The sequence below is a fragment of the Sinohyriopsis cumingii genome, unplaced genomic scaffold (assembly GCF_028554795.1).
Source record: "Sinohyriopsis cumingii isolate HCF-2022 unplaced genomic scaffold, ASM2855479v2 utg000349l, whole genome shotgun sequence".
NCBI lineage: Eukaryota > Metazoa > Mollusca > Bivalvia > Unionida > Unionidae > Sinohyriopsis > Sinohyriopsis cumingii.
The window spans coordinates 936,419-955,565 of record NW_028315889.1 but is presented as its reverse complement, the minus strand read 5'-3'; the positions used below and the strand labels follow the sequence as shown (position 1 = coordinate 955,565).

The following is a 19,147-nucleotide window of genomic DNA, read 5'->3' as shown; positions in this document are numbered from 1 at the left end:
AACTAATCATTTTAAAATAAAATAGAACTTGTTTACAAAGGTTACTACAATATCTGAAACAAGGTCAGGATTTAGATCAACACTTGGTGTTTATAAACTAACGGTCAAACTATTTTCTAAGAAAAATATCATCTCTATTGAATCAATTTACATTACACTATCGTGTAATGAAAAAGTAAAACTTTAAAACTGACAAACAATTAAACTGAAATAAATATATATTAAATCAGATGTAATTCAATCAAATATACATAACAATAAACAATATGTTTCTTTTTTCAAATGAAGTGGATTATCCCCATCCCTGATGCAGGCACTCTTAAATGTCCCATATGTGAGCAAAATCAACCAATGGCTTTTCACATAAATCAAGACCTGATACAAAATCAGATCAGTAAGCTGAGACTAGTTCGCTACATTTTGTAATATCAGGCAGGTTTTACAAAGTGTTGTATTCCGATTTTGAGAGGGTTTCTTGTTTTTGTTTTTGGGGTTTAACATTATTTTAAGCACATGATTGGGCTATAGATGGCAGCCAGTATACTTGATGGAGAAAGTACCACTGACCCACTGGAAGCTATGGGCAAGCTTTCTCACTTACCCATTTTGGTTGAGCCAAGGCTCGAATCCATACAGACTGAGATGAAACAAGAGTTATCTGTACAGGCTTTAGACCACTTATCCAGCCCAAACCCCAAAAGTTAGAGATAAAAAAATTCACAAGCTTATTATCTGTAACCTCGCAAACAGCTTATTATTTGTTACCTCACAGCTTAATATAGTTCACTGGTGTGCCAGCACTGCCAGCACTTCCATCTGCCATTTTCTCAGCAAAGTACATTTTTAACATTAATGTTTGCTGACTGTGCCACGTGTTACGTACTAAAATCTTTGTGAAAGATACATATATAGATATGCAATAAAAGAAGCATAAAATACACATAATTATGGACAAACTATATCGTATCCTTCCATCCCCGTTATTACAATGGGCTTAAAACTAATATGCTTGTGTATGTGTGTTGCTTTTCTGCTCTACAAAGAGTCCCTTCAGCATTCAACTTGGAGATCTGTACAAATATTTACACATTCAGTTTCTTGTTCCTGAACTCTTCATGTACACAATTCCAGTGGCATAATAATACAACTTGGCTTTCTATATCCATCAGCTCATTTCTTGTTAAGATGTCTTGTAAATCAATGTCCTAGAGAATATAAACGCCTCACAGAATTATCATTTTTAAAACTATCTTTGCTGAACTGTCCCCAAAGTAACTTTGCTACCAGATAACATTCTTCACTGCATAAAGCCATGAACCTCTTTCTCTCTCTCAAAATTATTGCCCCACAAACATATACTGTGCTCATTCTGTATGAAGGTTAAATCTAAACATGGATTATACAGCACCCGAGTTGTTTTTCAAGAACTATGAAGGAATTTTCAAAAGTTTTCAAAAAGTATTTTTCCTACAGAAACTTCACATTCCCTGTATGACACATTATTGATCACTGCATAAATGGGTTTAAGGACCACATAAATGGGCTGAAAAGCTGAATAATAACAAAAAAGAAGAGATAAAAGTGAGCCCAATATTGCTCACCTGGTTTATTAATACAGTGGATCCTATGTTATTATGTCCATATTAACGAGTTTTCCAGATACAATGTCATCACACTGTATACATGTACTGTACATGAACATGCAAGCTGTACATGTACTGTATATTCATTCAATAATGGTTGACTTAAAATAATGAATAGATCTACTGACATGTGTTCACTTCAATTTCTTTATAACATGCACTCATACAACAGATGTAAATATCAAATGCATCACTCCATGGAAAATCTTTTTTTATGCAGGCCAGTATCTATACATACTTATCTATGCTTACTATATGGTGTCACCATAATAATGTTAAAAGTGTAACGAATACAAACTGATACCTTGCAATTAAAAATGCATTATGGTAAACTAACAAAATGCAGTCATTTTTATAAGTTGTATTTTACAACTGTTATAGCTACTAATGAGCCAATAACTGACATCAATTTTTATTCTGAAATGAAGCCCTGTGCTGTCCGAAGAATAAATCAATCAATTTGATTTGTACAGCCATCAACAAACTGATTGTTACATATAATTAGTATACAACAAAGAGACATAATGACACAATCTATTAACCCTGTTGTGTCAAAAGTGTGGACAATTTGATCCCAGTATATTTATTAATAACCCCCATCGGCAGGCAGCATTAACAGGCATTGTTTAAACAATTAAAAAATGGTCATGCTACTTTAAGTTTGTCGACGCGACTGATCAAGCCAACAATTTATAACTTTAATGTGCCACTAGAATTTTACTAATCAGATATTAATAAATAAACACCTCCAACTCTGCATAGCTGAATCGGTGCTATCCAACTGACTGTATTCTTCAAATTTTCTTATTTTGGACAGAATATTTCCAGATTATTGAGGCTAGTTTTATAGTGATTTTATCCTTGGTCCCCAATTTTAGTTTCCAGATCTGGAACATGGCTTTCCAAAGACTTGGGTTTTAAGCATATGTACCAAATCTGACTGAAATATCATAAATGAAGACTTCAGTGTTCATAAATACTGACAGACACTAGAGAGAATTGCATAACTGCATGATAGACACCAGACAAAAAGATATACTTTAAGCTTTCTTGGCCTTTGAACATGTCGATCTGATCATGCTAAAAAAAAAGGAAATATTGATGCAAACAATTTTATCAAATCGAACTACACTTGGACTACTTCTTTCACAAATAAACATTGACACTGAATTAGTATTTTCTGGTTTCTTCTTGCTGAATGCAGACATGATTTTGGTCTTCCATAAAAAAAGGCTGAAATTTTTTGGGGTGGGTGGGTGGGTCCTCCCAACATTTTCATGGGGCTGCGCCCCTGATTCGGGGATCCAGTCAGCCCCCTGGGCCAAAAATGCATTTACACTCATAAAAAAATGCTCCTGGTGCAACTTATGATCATAAAATAAACCAAAACAATCATTTGAAAAACTAATAAACCAAAAATGTTCAACTCAACTTAAATAATATCACAGCATTTATTGTCACATGAATTTGTTCTCTAATACTACTGATACTTAATTTATTTCATGTACAAGTCAGTGTTGACATCGTAATGAAGTCACAATAATTTGTCAATTTTTGCAGCAAATATATTATACTGCTCTCTTTCCATAACAAATCTGTAAAATAAACACCCAAGTACATCAACTATGGACATATAATCCCATGCATTCACATTTCTTTTTCTCCACTGGACACAACCTGTTGATATGCCAGTCGAGCTCTCCATGCATTCACACTTCTTTTTCTCCACTGGACACAACCTGTTGATATGCCAGTCGAGCTCTTTCTGTTGCTTTGGCAAAGATTTCTTTAGCCTTCCTTTTTGTCACCGACGACTTTTTCAGCTCAATATGCAATCATTTCTTTTCCTTCTCAACAAGAGCCTTTTTCCTTTCAAGCTGGTACTTGTATTGGTAACATGCAGTGCACATAGTCTGACAGAGGGCTACATCTGTTCTCTCATACAAGTAATCTTTCTTCTTATAGCAATTAATTGCACTTTTTCTAGATGCCTTCTGAGCTTCAACGTTTCCGTATGCAGCTTCTTTCGTAGGTGCTGCTCCAAACTCTTTGAACAGTGATTGCTGTAATTCAGATCTTTATTGCAGAGGTCACAAAATGTCAGTCCTCTAGTTTTCAGTTTTCTTATAAACCGACCAACTAAATTTTCAGTCAACTTTTCGCTCCAGCCATTCCCATTTCCATATGTTTTTTTAAACCTTTATCTAAACTTTTCTTGTCATGATCTCTCTCAACAACTCGAGACATCATGTTTTGCAAGCATGCTTCTTCTTTCCATGCCATCAGTATCCATTACACGAAGATTCATTGGATGAATGTAAACTTTGACCAATCAAAATACTCTTTATGAGAGTCGTGTGCTAACTAATATATGAACAGAATAATTTACAAGGGTCATTGCGGAATGGGACCACGTCTGTGAATGGAACATTTTCAAGTCCTATGGGGAAGCTAACTTGTGTTGCCATATCCAACTGAAAATTCATGCATACAAAGGAAGTTCAATCTCCAGCAAATCAAAGTCTGAAGATTCTCAGGAAAGACAAATTTCCTACACCTCGAAGAAATTTGGAAAAATAAAATTACAAATTAGCTTTAAAGAAAAATATTGGTATATTAACTTACATCTTTGACAAGTAAAGCATGCAAGACGACATCTGTAAGTCCTTTGTCTTGCAGTGAGGAAAGCAAGGAGGGCTCTTGAAATACATATACTGTCACAACATCGGTTGCTGAAATGAACATCACAAATACTGCATAAAAATGGATTCTGGTGCATCATTTGGGTGCAACAACATGTGAAATTTAAGTTGCTCCATTCCAAGAATGGAAAAAGTAGGGCCCAAGGGAGTCTCTCAAATGGGATGATGCTTTACTAGTTGAAACCACCTCTGATATCCTTCAGCAATAACAAGATTTTCAAATTTGGGGTTCTGTGGTAAGCATATTGGATGTCAGCATGGCACCATTCTGATTTAGGACGAACTAAGTATCAAAGAAGTGTATTGGTGAAAACCCCATGTTGATGCAACCATCTGTCTGGATGAAGTTGAGATATTATAGGATTTTTCATTCAGGTAAAGTATACAAAAGATTTTAAAGATGGTAGCTGTAGTCACCATACCATAAGTCAGATCAACACCATTTTGATACAAGACCAACTACACATGACAAAAAGTCTCCTGGCAAAATCCCAACATCAATAGGACTTTGCAAAGTTATGATATGGGGCCATACTGGACATCAGATTGGTGCCATTTTCATTTAGGACCAATTAAACATCATAGGTCTTTCATGAAAATCTCAAGTTGATATGACCATCTATTCTGGAGGAACAACCATAACAATGTTATCAAGATGACTGCCATGGTGGCCATATTAGATGTTCGATTGGGCCCATTCCCATTTAGACCAACTAGATATCATCATAGCTCTTTTACTGATAACCCCATGCTGATATGACCATCCATGTAGGTTGAATATCAGTAAGAATTTCAAGATGGTCACTAAAGTAGTCAGCACACTGGACTTCAATAAGTACAATGTTCATTTAGGACCAATCAAACAGTAGTAGTCTTTTAGTGGAAACCCCATGTGCTGAGATACCAACCATTAAGGAGGAATAGGAATAAAAAGTTTTCAAGATGTTGTTGTGGTGTCCATATTGGATTTCCCAGCAGCACCCTTTTCATTTAGGACCAACCAGACCATGGTGTAAGTGTCGGTCTGCATGCAAGCATGCATGCATGTGTGTTTGTGTGTGTTTCATGATAATCCTCCAAATAGTTTAGGAGAAGTAGCATTAGCAAACTTGTGCTAATAGACCGAAGAACCATCCTAGAAGCTCCTCTGGTCTATGACCAGTAAAGCTAAATAAAAATATTCACAAATACAAATATTCTTACTGATTTCTTTATGATCAATAAAATTCAAACATGTTACCCTCTTCTAACGAATTTCTCATTTGAGTAAAAATTTCCCTCGACAATTTATTTTGGCCATTTGTGTCATCATTTTTTTGCTCCCTGTTCACTACTTTACAGTTTCTATCCATGCATATCAACCAGGTGTTCTTAATTATGCCCAAGATCAGTATGACATCTCTATTATATAATGCAACGGATCCTGATGCTTCTTTGACCAGTGAACTCCGTTCATAAGCCAACTTCAGATGCACTTGATTAATCAGTTAAAAATCACTTCTGATGACTGTTTATCGGGGGGGGGGGGGGGTCTAAGGGTGTTATAGAGGCAACTTTTTTGCATCAAAGATGAAAAATGTATGGATCAATCGTGAAGCCTAAAATGAACTCTTGAACAGTTAGTTATTGCTTAATATGTATATTACAATAATTCTGATAGGGTCACAAAAGTGAGATGAGAATAAAAATCAGTGGCTTACACAGTACAGTTTTTCTCCTTAAGAAGTTCATCCAAACTGATTTCTTGAAAACTCATTTGACCAAATATATATGATGGTCCTGAGAAAACCATCACATAACTGATTGTTGTGAAAAGGAAGTACCCATAAATATAGTCAAGAAAAAAAGAATATAAGCTCAAAATATATCCTGGTTGAACCTTAATTTATTGCAAGATCAAAATCTAAAATTTCCTTATAAAGGCTGTTCTAAACAACTCTGTACACACTGCACTACATTAGTCTTTCTTTAAATAATGAGAAATGTTCAACATACCGAGAAGAAATAAAGATGGCCCATAATACTCTGCATTGCTAATGATGTGCTTCAAAGATTTGGGTAGAGAGCCATCCATCACTGAAAAGAGAAATGTGTCACCAGTAACAATCATTTTGTGTAAGCATTCAAAAATTCTCTCACAAGGTTAGAAAATGTACACCACTGTTAATAGTACATAGTTCATTCCTGGTTAAATAGTGAGTTAATTTTGAATCAACAATTACAAAGCTCATCTGAACTTCAGCTAGTCCCCAGTAGACATTGTAAATGTTATCATGCAGAAAACAAAAATAATCTTGGTCCCTCTTCCAACAAATTTTTTTATGAGGACTTCTGATCATTTTAAAACTTTTAACTTTAAATTTGTACTATAAACAGAGTATTATGCTGACTAATATGAAGCCACCAAACTACCTATCTACTTCCCTACGTACTGTGACAGGACATAAATGACATAGCAAGATTTAAAGAAAGAAATTATATCATGATAAAGCAAAGATGCAATAAAAGTTGATAAAAACCATAGTTTAATGTTGTTTCCATATTCTTTTCAGCTATCATTGTTTTTAATAATGTACTTGACATCGTGTCATTATTTTCCACCTCAAGAAGCCAGGTTTTACTGGGTAATCTTTGAGTAACACTGGAATGACAGCTTGCAGTGCCAATATAGTTCATGCATCAATAATTACCTTCATTAGCCACCACAGCTAAGGCCATGAAAAGTAAGCATTCCAATCATCTAATTCATGTTCACACGTACAACTTAAAACTTATGCCTTAAAACTGTGAGGGAAACGTGTTATACAGTGTAGAGTCATCAATATTGAAAGCTTACAACGAATTTGAGATCTGCCAACAGTAACAAGACCTTCTCATTAGCTTAGAAGTGAAATTCAGTTTAAAACTGTGAGGTTTTTCTTTTTTGGTTTGTGCAAGTTTTTTTTTATAAAAAAATTCCAGTCCAAGAATAAAACAAACTTTATTTATCTCCATGGTGAGAATAAGATTAATTAAAAATTTGATAAAGTATGCTTTGATTTTGTTTTTATAATAAAAAAATGAAATCAGGATAGAGCGAAAATTAATAAATATACATGCAAGTGCTGAGAAATCTTGACTGCCAGGCTAGCATATCAAAAAAATATCTTAAAAATTATTTTTGTAGGAGTTTGGGCAGAGCCATTCATCATTTTTGTTCACATTTTTTGCAGGGTTTTTTTTTTAAACTTTGGTTTCTATCAGGTTTTTTTTTATAGCCATTATGAGGTCTGCTTCTAACCATGTTTTCAGTAAGGCAATTTTTTTCCAATGATTCACCCAATTTTCATTCAGTTCAGTTTAATATCATAAATCTTTATCATCAACTCTGAAAACAAGCCGTTTAAAAGTTTTAATTCCTTTCCTGTTGCTGCTGGGGAGACACCCAATAAGTGTATGCTTTCTACTGAACTCCCCAAATCATATGATTGTATGATCTGACAACAGGTATCCTATTTAGCGCAAATCAAAAGTGTTGGCAACTGCAACTTCAGAAAGGCTAATATGTACATAACATGGCTCAATCTGTGTGATCGTAAAGACCAATGCTTAACCCATGTTAGTGAAGTAAACACTACAGGTCACACTAACATTTTGTTTTAAGAATGTAGTATTAACAGAAATACATCCAGTTATCAAGATTCATTACCTGAACATTAACAGCACCAATAAATAAACTTCAAAAACAACATTTCAACGAAGTTAATCCAAGTCAAAACATAGGTCACTGAGTTTTAAAAAAAATGGTTTGATAACTTAGCAAGATGCATCCATGCCAATTTCCAGGATTCTAGGTGGAAAAAAATGCATATGACAGGGCAGAAACTTGTGTGGTCATGAGTTAAATGCTAAAAGTAATAAATTGTTACATCTAGCTCACAGTAACCTTTTTTGGTACTTGTGTGGCACCAAGAGAGATGCATACAATCCCTCAGTCTCAAAATTAATACATAACACTAAAAAAAATTGAACCCCCAGTGGTGAAATGTAAAATGTCACAGTGACCTACTTTCAGAAGAGGGTGTAATTTCTCTTTAAAGATGCAACCTTTCACCAAGTTTCATTATTCTAAGTCTAAAAGTATTAAACCAAACTAAAAACCATTGTGGACACAAGTGCAAAACTTTACATAAGCCAGAAAATTGTAAAATGTTAGGTCCTTATGGCGTTGTGTTGAAAGGGTGTGATCCTAAGAGGTTAATAGAAATGTATAACATGAACTTTTCTGATTCTGGCACGAATATTACTTACAAAACTGAACCCATATCAACAAGGAATTGTATATGGGTCACCATGACCTACTTTTGTGAAGAGGGGTACAGTACTTGTCAAGATGCATAGTCTAATGATTCTCCATGAGCCTTGGTATAACAATATAAATATTGGGTGCTAGAAACTTGTTTGTTTTGAGATGGATACAATAGATTAACCTATACTCGCAAAAAATAAAATGTAGGTTACCAAGACCTATTGTTTTAAGGGCACTGAGATGCATACAATAATAATGTCTACTGAATTTACCATACACAGATGTGAAATGAACATGTATGGCTAAAATGAATGCTATTAAGGTTACCTGAACTACTGTACATAGTCGTATAACCCATTTGCATATAAGATGTAACACCAAAATGAACAAGTAAAACATTAAAAAGTACAAAGATTGCAATAAGCCAACCTACAAATCCAGTCACATTGAAAATCTTGTTATTGTTACTCCATCTGATATGGACTGTCATATTCACATGAGATTTCAGTACAGGAAGTTATGGGGGTCCACGTTAGGAATGTGATCTACAGTAACTATATACTGGAAGTCAGCAAGAAAACTTAAAGTTGATACGTGGTCCCTCAGATAAGCCATCGATCCTTCAAGGCTTTAATTTTTTCCCTAAATTATTTGGCTTAAATGTCAGAATATCCGGTAAGCATTTTTCAATGAAAATAAAAGGCAGTGAAACCAAAAAGTATTTATCAATATTTTATCTCAGTCTCTACCCTACTTTGGAAATAAATGAAGGAGCAATGTTGCTGAAGATTTCATCTTCTCTTGTTTACATTTTCTTTCTTTTTATATTGACCATGTGTTCTCAATTTGTGCCCATACTAATCAAAACTGTCAAGACATTACAGTCATGCATCAAAATAAATCATCTTTGCTTCTTCCAGAATTAATGCGTTCTATTCAGTAAGCCAACATGGAATGCAATGAATTCAGTCAGTCTGATATCAAGCGTAATTATCATTTTTATCCAAATTTACTAGGGCATTTTATATTTGTTCAAAGGATGCCAGAGATGCATCTGTCTTGTGCCAAAGATCTAGGTCAGTGGCACAATGTCACAGCCTAAAATAAACTTAAAAGTACAAGTTATTATTATTTCATTTTTACAATTTATCAACTTTCTGAAATGAAGAAATTAATTTAAAAATCCTTTAGTCACTATACCTAATATATAAAAAAAACAATGACTCGAACTCTGCAATGTATGTGTCTAGGAACATTATTATATTTGCTAGAGATTAACTGGTTACCTTCCTTCTTTCGAAAATTTCTTGCTAACGAGTTAGTGTTTGCTCTTAAGCATTTGTCTGCTTTCTTACTAACCTCAAATATAAATTTGATCTACTATACTTAAGTTCTTTCTCACCCCTAAATTAAATGTGTGTGATTTGGATTTTTAACGTAGCTTTAACAAATTTTCTGTCATATTGCTACGATGTCTGCAGTGTGGCAGTTTACTGATGTCAAGCATTAGGGAATCATGCCACAGACATGTAGCAACCGCTAGTACCATTTTTATAAGTCTCTGGTATGACTCAGTCAGGATTCAAACCAGCATCCTCTGAACCTAAGAAAATCATTATCAATCATTCTTTTGTCACACAAAACAGGACAAAAATTAACAACATTTACTGGCTCTAAAGTGATACATAAGTATTCTCAATGTTAATTTAAAAACCATACTTGAACTAGAGGATAAACTGAGTACTTCAAACAGGAGCTCTTTTAACATGTAGTAAATGCAAAACTGTACCTGGTACATAGTAGGCAATATTTTATTAGAATCAAACATTGCCCGTGGATACCAGACTGTTCCTCTATGCCTCTTTAGACAACATAGAGATACTGTATAAACTCTCTACATCAACACAAGAGGCAAAATGAATTAACTGGAGTTCAATTTATCGTAAAAATGTCCATTCAGGATAGCTGCCTGATGGTACAAAAGGACCATTTTGAGCTACACGCAATCTACAACAATTAAGCTTATACATTTCCTGGTAGAAAAGGGTTAAATTCAGATTGCTTCAAGTTTTCCATCTATCATGTTCATGTAGTAGGTTTCATGCAAAGATAACTGAGCCATTTGTATAATGCAGCTGGAGCTGGCAGACTAAGAACTGACCTAGACCAAATATAGAAAGTGACAAATAACTGGCATTTCATCTTAATTCAAAAACTTGTGATGCCTTTAAGTTGAAAAACTGCTCCTATCATGCAATTTTTTTGAGCGTGCACATTTTTATACTCAGTTATAATAAGAGACTATATTGCTCATTCCTGAATTAATAAGAATAATATTATGATTTAATCCCTGTTGACATAACAGCTCTAACATGGCTGGATATTTAATGAAGACCTGCTAAGTGCATTGTGAAGATCTGCTCATTTTTCTCAGACCACAACAGTTCGAGCTAAGGGATTCATGCATACATTTCTTTACATTCATAATGCTGGAGTGGGATTAATTACAAGCCACTTATCTGACATCCCCTATTATGAACAAACACCGATATGAATCATTCAAAAGGTTCACTGGGATAAACCAAAAACAAATTTGGGTAAACGAGTTCTCTATTAATCATTTTTAATGAATCCATTTAACATAGTCATCAGCACCAACCCCAACCAAATACAATAATGGTACAAGAATACTGATTCATTTCAGGCATCAACTCCAAGAATGAATTTATAGGCAATATTGTGCATTAATTCAAATTCTTAAAATAACAAGGCACAGATGTGCCAACTTAAAGTTACACTGACTGAATTGAATAAAATGAATATAAGCATGATAAAACCAGGCCTGCCACCTTGAGTGGAATGAAGAAAAAAAAGATGCCAAAAGAAATAACTCGGGATATGGAAGTGAAAAAACACAAAATCAGTGTTTGCGACCACATATTTACAAACATTTTACAAATGAATTGATATCTCCACTGTTGTACACTATTTACTTAATGTGAAATACGTATCATTTTCCATTTTCAATCAATTAACACAACGAATATCCGTATAAAAGATGAAATAGGAAAGAAGATAAATTTTCACAGTATGTCTGTAGTGTATTCTATGTGGAATTTTTGCATCACTTTTGCTCTCTGAAGTAGGTACAGCCATCATGAATCAAAATGTATGAAAGGGGGCATTTACAAAAATTGCAATTTTGGGTCAAAAGATCAGAAATTCTGAAATTTTGGAACTTTAAACAAAAATTTGGGATGATCAAAAGTAAATCAGGATAAGTGGCAGGTCTGTAAAACACACTTGCACATCAATTAATATGACAAGTCTTTCCTAAGCAATGAATTTCCTGTGAACATGTCATTTTCATTGTAAGATGGGCCCAAGTTACTGCTCTAAGCACCAAGAAACACCTGTTTGCTTAGGTAATCACCTGACCTTTGACCACAGAAAGCAGACATCTTTTTTTTAATAACCTTTAATAGGGCATGGGGCTAGGGGAAGGCAATAAGTTCTCATTTCCTCTGCATGATACATACCCAATAATTGTGTAAATAAAAGTGTGTTTTATAAAGCAAGTATATACAAATGCATGGACACATACACTAAAAAAGCAGGAACAATAAATACCCATCTTTAATTTAAAATAAATGGGGAATAATAAATCTTCTGACTCAATTCCTCAGTTAATGCGTGCTCCATTTCTTTCAAGATGTAAGATTACATCCATTTTAACTTGCAGCCACTAAGTGAAAATACAAATAGGTAATACTAGTAACTTACAATGTCTAATGCTTTCTGAGAAGGCTGGATCTGGTATAGCTTTCTTCAAGAAATTCAGCATTGATTTCAAAAGTGCTGCACGCTGCGGAAAACACTGAAGACCTAAAATGTTGTAAAAGTATAGCTCTGTGAACAGTATCAACTATGGTTAGATTAATTCCAGTGCATAATGAACCTCACAACTTGATCAATTTACTTCAGTGCACAAAAAATGCCTCTACAACAGATAAAATTATCAACTTGTATAAAGTACTAAATATAACTTTCTGCAATTGCAAAAATACAAATGTAAAGCTGAACTGTTACCATGGGATCATGGAATTCTGACAAATTTAACACTTTCAATCAATAAAAGACTGATCCAACTCTTCCTGCACCCAAATTTATCATGCATCCATAATAAAGAACTTGAAACAAATATACCTGTTTTGGCCACTGAATAGTCAGGCAATGGATGGTAGGAGACATGAGCAGTGCCTATACTTGTGGAGGGTTTGGGTTCTGTGTGGCCCTCATGAGCATCATTCCCTCCATGGGTCTCCTTTTCATGACTAGAATCAGTCTCCATGGCCATAGGGGGTGATTCAGGCTGGGAGTCCATGGAGTTATCCATCCGTCTGGGCCTAATTTCAAAAGGATTCTCTTTTCTGCAGATTCCAACTTCATGCTGCAAAGATAAAGGAAAATAAGAATAATTGTGTGGAATGATGCGTCTCATCTGCTCCAACAAGGCATAATCCAATACTCTTGTAACGTGATCTGTGGTCAATACTACCCTCCAAAATTAATATACCCATCACATTCCATGACAACAGTGCAAGTCTGTGAAACAGTTAAATGCAATAACTTGAAAATTAGTGAGCATGAAACGTAGATCCCTGTGACCTAATTTTTCCTGGTGTGTAGTTTCCTCAAAAATGAATATATCCATCAAATTTCAACAATTTATATAAGCATCAGAAAACTCTATGTGTGTGTGTGTGTGATTTGGACGTTTAACGCAGCTTTAACAATTTTTGCAGTCATATCGCTATGATGTCTGCAGTGTTGTATAAATAGTCTTGCACTGGGGCATCATGCCACAGACAGCATTATGTCATACCCAGTCACATTATCCTGACACCAGACCGACCAGTCCTAACACTAACCTCTCAATGCTGAGCGCCAAGCAAGCAAGGCAGCTGTAAGTACCATATTTGTAAGTCTTTGGTATGACTCGACTGGGGATTGAACCCATGACCTCCCACATCTGAGGCAGACACTCTGACCACTAGGTCACCGGACACAAAAGCTAAGATAATGCAAAAACTTCCAAACATTAGCAAAACAAGATATTAACACCTGAGGATGACACTGAAAAGTGATTCATGTCTTGCCTATGCGTCAAGAAAAATGACTGACCAGCTTTAACGACCTTATGCAAACTAAGAATATCAGAACCATTTCCGAACAAGAATCAGACCCATATTTAGATAAGTGAAAGTATTTTCGTATTTCAATCATTATAATGCAAATTGGACCTTTCTAATGCAAGTTAAGAATATGAAATGTAACCATTATGAAAAAAATTTTCTCTAATGAAGACCTTGTTAAATGTATTTTTAACCCAAATTAATGACCTCCAACCCAGATACGACAATATGGTACATATTTATAATTTCTAAATGTGAGGAACCATCTATTACTTTACCTGTAATCTATTAATAAATGCTGCAAGGCCTCCATGACTCTGAAATGCTGCCATGTCCAAGTTGGTTATCAAGTCTACAACACGCACAGCACGAGTCACAAACTGAAATCATAAAACCTCAGACTTTATACTTCATACTTTGCTTGCATAGTCGCAATACTGTGGAAATGCTAGCTAGTCCCTGATTATTTTCAAAATGTTCAATGCTCAAGGCCTGAAACTGATCCTACCATTATGCTACTTACAATTTTTATATGCTAGCTTTAAAAAAAAATGAACCTGAAGTTAGTGGTAGTGGTATTTTGTATTCAGAATACGAAGAATGCTAGTCAACATTTATGCTAGCTCAAATTATTACAACAACCAAAATGCTGCTAATGCTAAAACGAATTAATTACAAGCCTTGAATGTCAAGGTACGCACTTTTTTAAAAGTTTGATGGGATAAATGGCTGCTGTAAAATGGCAACTTTATTTATTAATCAGGTACAGAATATAACTTGACAAAAAATTATCTTCATGATTTTTGTGTAATAAAAAATACTCAACAGATCAAGGAAATTTGTAGCACCCAGTCCAGCTTGTATTATTTGATACCTGATATTGATTGAATCATTGTGTGTACAAGATGCTGTTGTACAAGTATGATAAAGACAGACTATCAAGCAGTTCAGCTTATTCACAAGTCAATAAACTAGATATTTGTTTTAAATTGAGTTCAACCTCAGTTTGTCATATTTCTATATATCCAAGCTGGATAATTTTTCTTTTAAATAACTTGAACCCACGCAGACAGAAGTGAGATGGCAGTGATCAGTAAAGTAAGCATTTAGACCACTCAGCCATGCGAGAGTTCGAAATTAACATTAAACATCAGTCAGTGATCATCAAAATATGGGACATAATGGGCACAGAGATCATCAATATGCATCCCCTCAACAAATTTAACCATTCAAAATATGATAATAGCTAATATGTAATTAGCATGCAAAAAAAAAAATTTTGTGATGAGCTAAATGCAAAATCTTAAAACAAGCCAGTAAAATGCAAAACGTGGGTCACGTTGATCTTTTGTTGAAAAGGCGAAGTAATAAAAGATATCCATACAATTATCTATTTTGATGACTGCAGCATAAACAGAGTCTGAGAATGAAATACACAAGTTCACAAATGTCAGTGAAGCATCAAATACGGGCACCAATAATTGTGAGGAGGGTGTAGTGATCATCAAATTGCATCCCCACACCATGTTTTCTGATTCCAGATATAATAGTATGCATAGTGGGTGCAAAAATACAGAAACTTGACCGGGAATAAGCAAATAGCTAGAACCTAGGAATAAAGTTGGTTGAGAGACATTGAGGCTGTACATATGTATATGCTTTTATATGCATAGATATTGACAATGAAACCTATGCTGAGTTTAGTACAATGACTCTGCTATGCTAAAACTGAGCCGAGTTGGAACAATGATTAGACATGCCATGTTGCATGGATCATGGCATTCATAGTTGCTCTAAACCAGGTTTGTTTAGTAAAGAAATCAACCTTGTTCATAAACCTAATGCAATTATTTTATAAACTATAGAAGAAAAAAATGGTAAGTATGAAAATGTCATAATTTTCAGTTATGCTTCATAATTTCAATACTGTAGGCAGCATCCAGTAACTTTTTGATTCACCCCTTATGTTGAATGATTCTTGATGTGCTGGTAACAGGCAACCAAAACTGAACCAGGAAGCCATGCTAGCTTGATTGGGAAACCATCAGATATCCATCCAGACCAGCATCGGTCTGCTGCCCCCATGCACATTATTTTTTCTTGTGGTTATGAACATTGCCTGTAGTAACCCAACAGGTGCTATGTGCCAACTTTCAGGGTTCAGCATACATTGAAAATACAAAATTATTTTCAACTTTTCAAGGCAACCACACAATTTCAAAAAAAATTCAAGGCTATACTGACTATGGACATTTCATGAAAAATCTAGAAAAAAATTTGCAACAAAGAATTTTGAAAAGAACTTCTTGTGACACTTTTGTCACTTAATAAGCCATTTTGCCAGCAAATTAAGAAGTAACTAAGGCATCAGACTCGTGACCAGAAGGGTGCATGTTCAATTACTACCATTATATCAGCCCATATCAGCTACCAATGTGTTTCCTAAGGCATATGCACTGTTTGCCTCTGCATGACATAACCATCAAAAGTGAACCAAACCAAATCTTGTCCGTACGCAACTTTAAGCTAAAAGTGTTTCCAGCTATTGAGGTTAGACTATTTTATTACTAGTTGTCATTATATAGATTTTATAACCAAGTAGTTATATTTTTACTCATGCATCCTCATTACTCACTGTAATATGGTCCTGGCCCTCCCCAAACCAGTTGATGACTTTCAGGAGGGACTCCATCATACCACATGAGACCAGTGCTTCCACTCCTGAAACATAATAACAAAATTGAATGTCTTTCACCAAATACAATTTGACTTAGAGAACCCCTAAAAACATGTCTCTGGTTTGAATGTATGGCTCTTCAATAATTCAATCAATTCATGACAAACCTACAAGTTCAAATTTGTGAACACAGAAAGTGTTCACATTTTGACTATGTTTTGAAATGGTCAATTATTAGATGTACTTAATAGAGGTTTTATGTTTAATATTAAAATCATTCAAAATCATCTGAAAAAGACTGCAAACATATGCAGAGTACACTGCTTGACATGATGTACCCTGACTGAGCCCAGTGAATGTCCTCCAACCCCAAACAGCCATTGTCCCCATAAATTTAACAAACTGCCATAACTTGATCATTATAGGGACACAAAGGTACATAAAATGTCCCCTTGACAAATCAACCAAGGTGCAACAATGATGCTTTACCATCCCACAAATAGCTGCTGGGCACAATGAATAACCCTGTCACTAATGCATAATGTTAACAAATTTCATTGCAGTCAACTGATTTATGAAATTCAAATGACAAATTTATTATAACAGTGTACACTGACATGGACATTATAGTAGTATATTTAGCTGGATATTCTATTAATCCTGAACACTTAATTTCTTAACATGTTACAGCAAGCATGGTTCTTTCATAAGAGCTGCAAAAGGTTTACAGCTCTGCTATTTATAGACCTGAAAAACATATGGGATGATACATTGTCCATAGTGTTTGTCTGCTAGCACTAGTATTTTTATCACTTCATTTTATAAACTGCATACAGGACTGCCATGAAACTTTATGCATATTCATCTCATGATCTAGCTGGTCTTAAATGAAAACAGCCCTGCTTCACCATGGATGCCATCTTGAACATTACTACTTGTCCTGATCAACATATCAATATGGGGTTTTCACTAACAGATATGATCTTGGTCCTCCCAAAAAAAAGCTGAAATTTTCTTTAAGGGGCCCATAATCCGGTCAAAAATGCATTTTACAATCATGAAAAAAACCGCTCCTGGTGCAACTTATGATCATAATATAAAACAAAATAATCATTTGAAAAACTAGTGAACTTACAAAAAATGTTCAACCTGACTTGAAAAATTTCACAATATTTATCGTCACCTGAATTTCTTCTCCAATACTACTGATGCTTAAGTTATTTCATGTGCATGACAGTGTTCACACTGTAATTAAGTCACAATTTTTGCAGCAAACGTATTATACTTCTCTCTTTTCAAAACAAATCTGTAAAATAAACACCCAAGTACATCAACTATATACATTCACACGTCTTTTTCTCCACTAGACACAACCTGTTGATATACCAGTCTAGCTCCTTTTGCGGCTTTGGCAAAGATTTCTTTAGCCTTCCTTTTTGTCACCAATGACTTTTTTTGGGCTCAATGTGCTATTGTTTCTTTCCTTCTCAACGACAGCCTTTTTCCTTTCAAGCTGGTGCTTGTATTGGCGACATGCAGTACACATATTCTGACAGAGGGCTACATCTGTTCTCTCATGCAAGAAATCTTTCTTCTTATAGCAGTTAACTGCACTTTTTCCAGATGCCTTCTGAGCTTCAATTTTTCCATATGCAGCTTTTTTTAGTAGGCGCTGTTCCAAACTCTTCCAACTGCGATTACCATAATTCAGATCTTTCTTGCATAGGTCACAAAATGCCAATCTTCTAGCATTCAGTTTTCTTATAAACTGACTGCCTAAATTTCTGTCAACTTTTCGCTCCAGCCATTCCTATTTCCATACATTTTTTAAACCCTTATCTAAACTTTTCGTGTCATGATCTCTCTCAACAACTCAGGACGCCATGTTTTGCAAGCATACTTCTTTCCATTGCCATCAGTTTCCATTATAGGAAGATTCACTGGATGAATTTAAACTTTTGACCAATCAGAATAGTCTTTACAAGACTCGATGCGGAATGTGACTGGACAGACCGTTTTTTGTAAAAACCAGATCAGAGAATATAAAATACGGACTAGATCAAGAAAAATCAGATTGAAGTCAGGAGAAAAACGGAATTCTGCTTTAAAACGGAGAAAAATCATGTCTGCACTAAACAACTTCTGAAGTCTAGTTGGTCATTAATGAAAATGGTGCCAATACAAACTCAAATATGTCACCAAGGCAATCATCTTGGAAATTTTCTTGTCACTACTCCTCCTACATGGATGGTCATTTGAACATTTCGTATGATGTCTGGTTTGTCCTAAATGAAAATAGTGTTGACTAGATTCCATACTGCCGCCACAGCAGCCATCTTGAAAATCTTGCTGCTACTCTTCCTAAATGGTAGGTCATGTCAACATTGGATTTTCACTTAATGACTTATAATGTCTAGTTGGTCCTAAATGAAAATGTTGCAGAGTTCTAATATGGCCACCAAGGCAGCCATCTTGAATTTTTTTAAATTGCGACTCTTCCAACAAGGTTGGTCTTTCAACATAGGGTTTTCAATAACTGACTTATGATACTGAGTTGATTCTAGATGAAAACAGTCCAATATGGCTGCCAGAGTAGCCCTCTTGCTACTGCTACTCTTCCAACACGGATGGTCATAACAACA

The 19,147-nt window shown here is 34.9% G+C and overlaps 1 protein-coding gene across 13 annotated transcripts in view; it reads right to left on the bottom strand.

Moving 5' to 3' along the window:
- The window catches only part of LOC149774308 (E3 ubiquitin-protein ligase HUWE1-like), a 292,364-nt gene that overhangs the window by 224,888 nt on the left and 48,329 nt on the right, over window positions 1–19,147 (bottom strand). For all 13 annotated transcript variants that reach the window (XM_089945481.1, XM_089945487.1, XM_089945485.1 and 10 more), the window contains exons 14-19: window positions 16,464–16,549; window positions 14,107–14,208; window positions 12,840–13,083; window positions 12,417–12,518; window positions 6,341–6,421; window positions 4,269–4,375 (exon numbers count right to left, since the gene is read on the bottom strand). In XM_089945481.1, coding sequence (XP_089801607.1) covers window positions 4,269–4,375; window positions 6,341–6,421; window positions 12,417–12,518; window positions 12,840–13,083; window positions 14,107–14,208; window positions 16,464–16,549 — 722 coding nt within the window. The remainder of the gene's footprint in view (window positions 1–4,268; window positions 4,376–6,340; window positions 6,422–12,416; window positions 12,519–12,839; window positions 13,084–14,106; window positions 14,209–16,463; window positions 16,550–19,147) is intronic.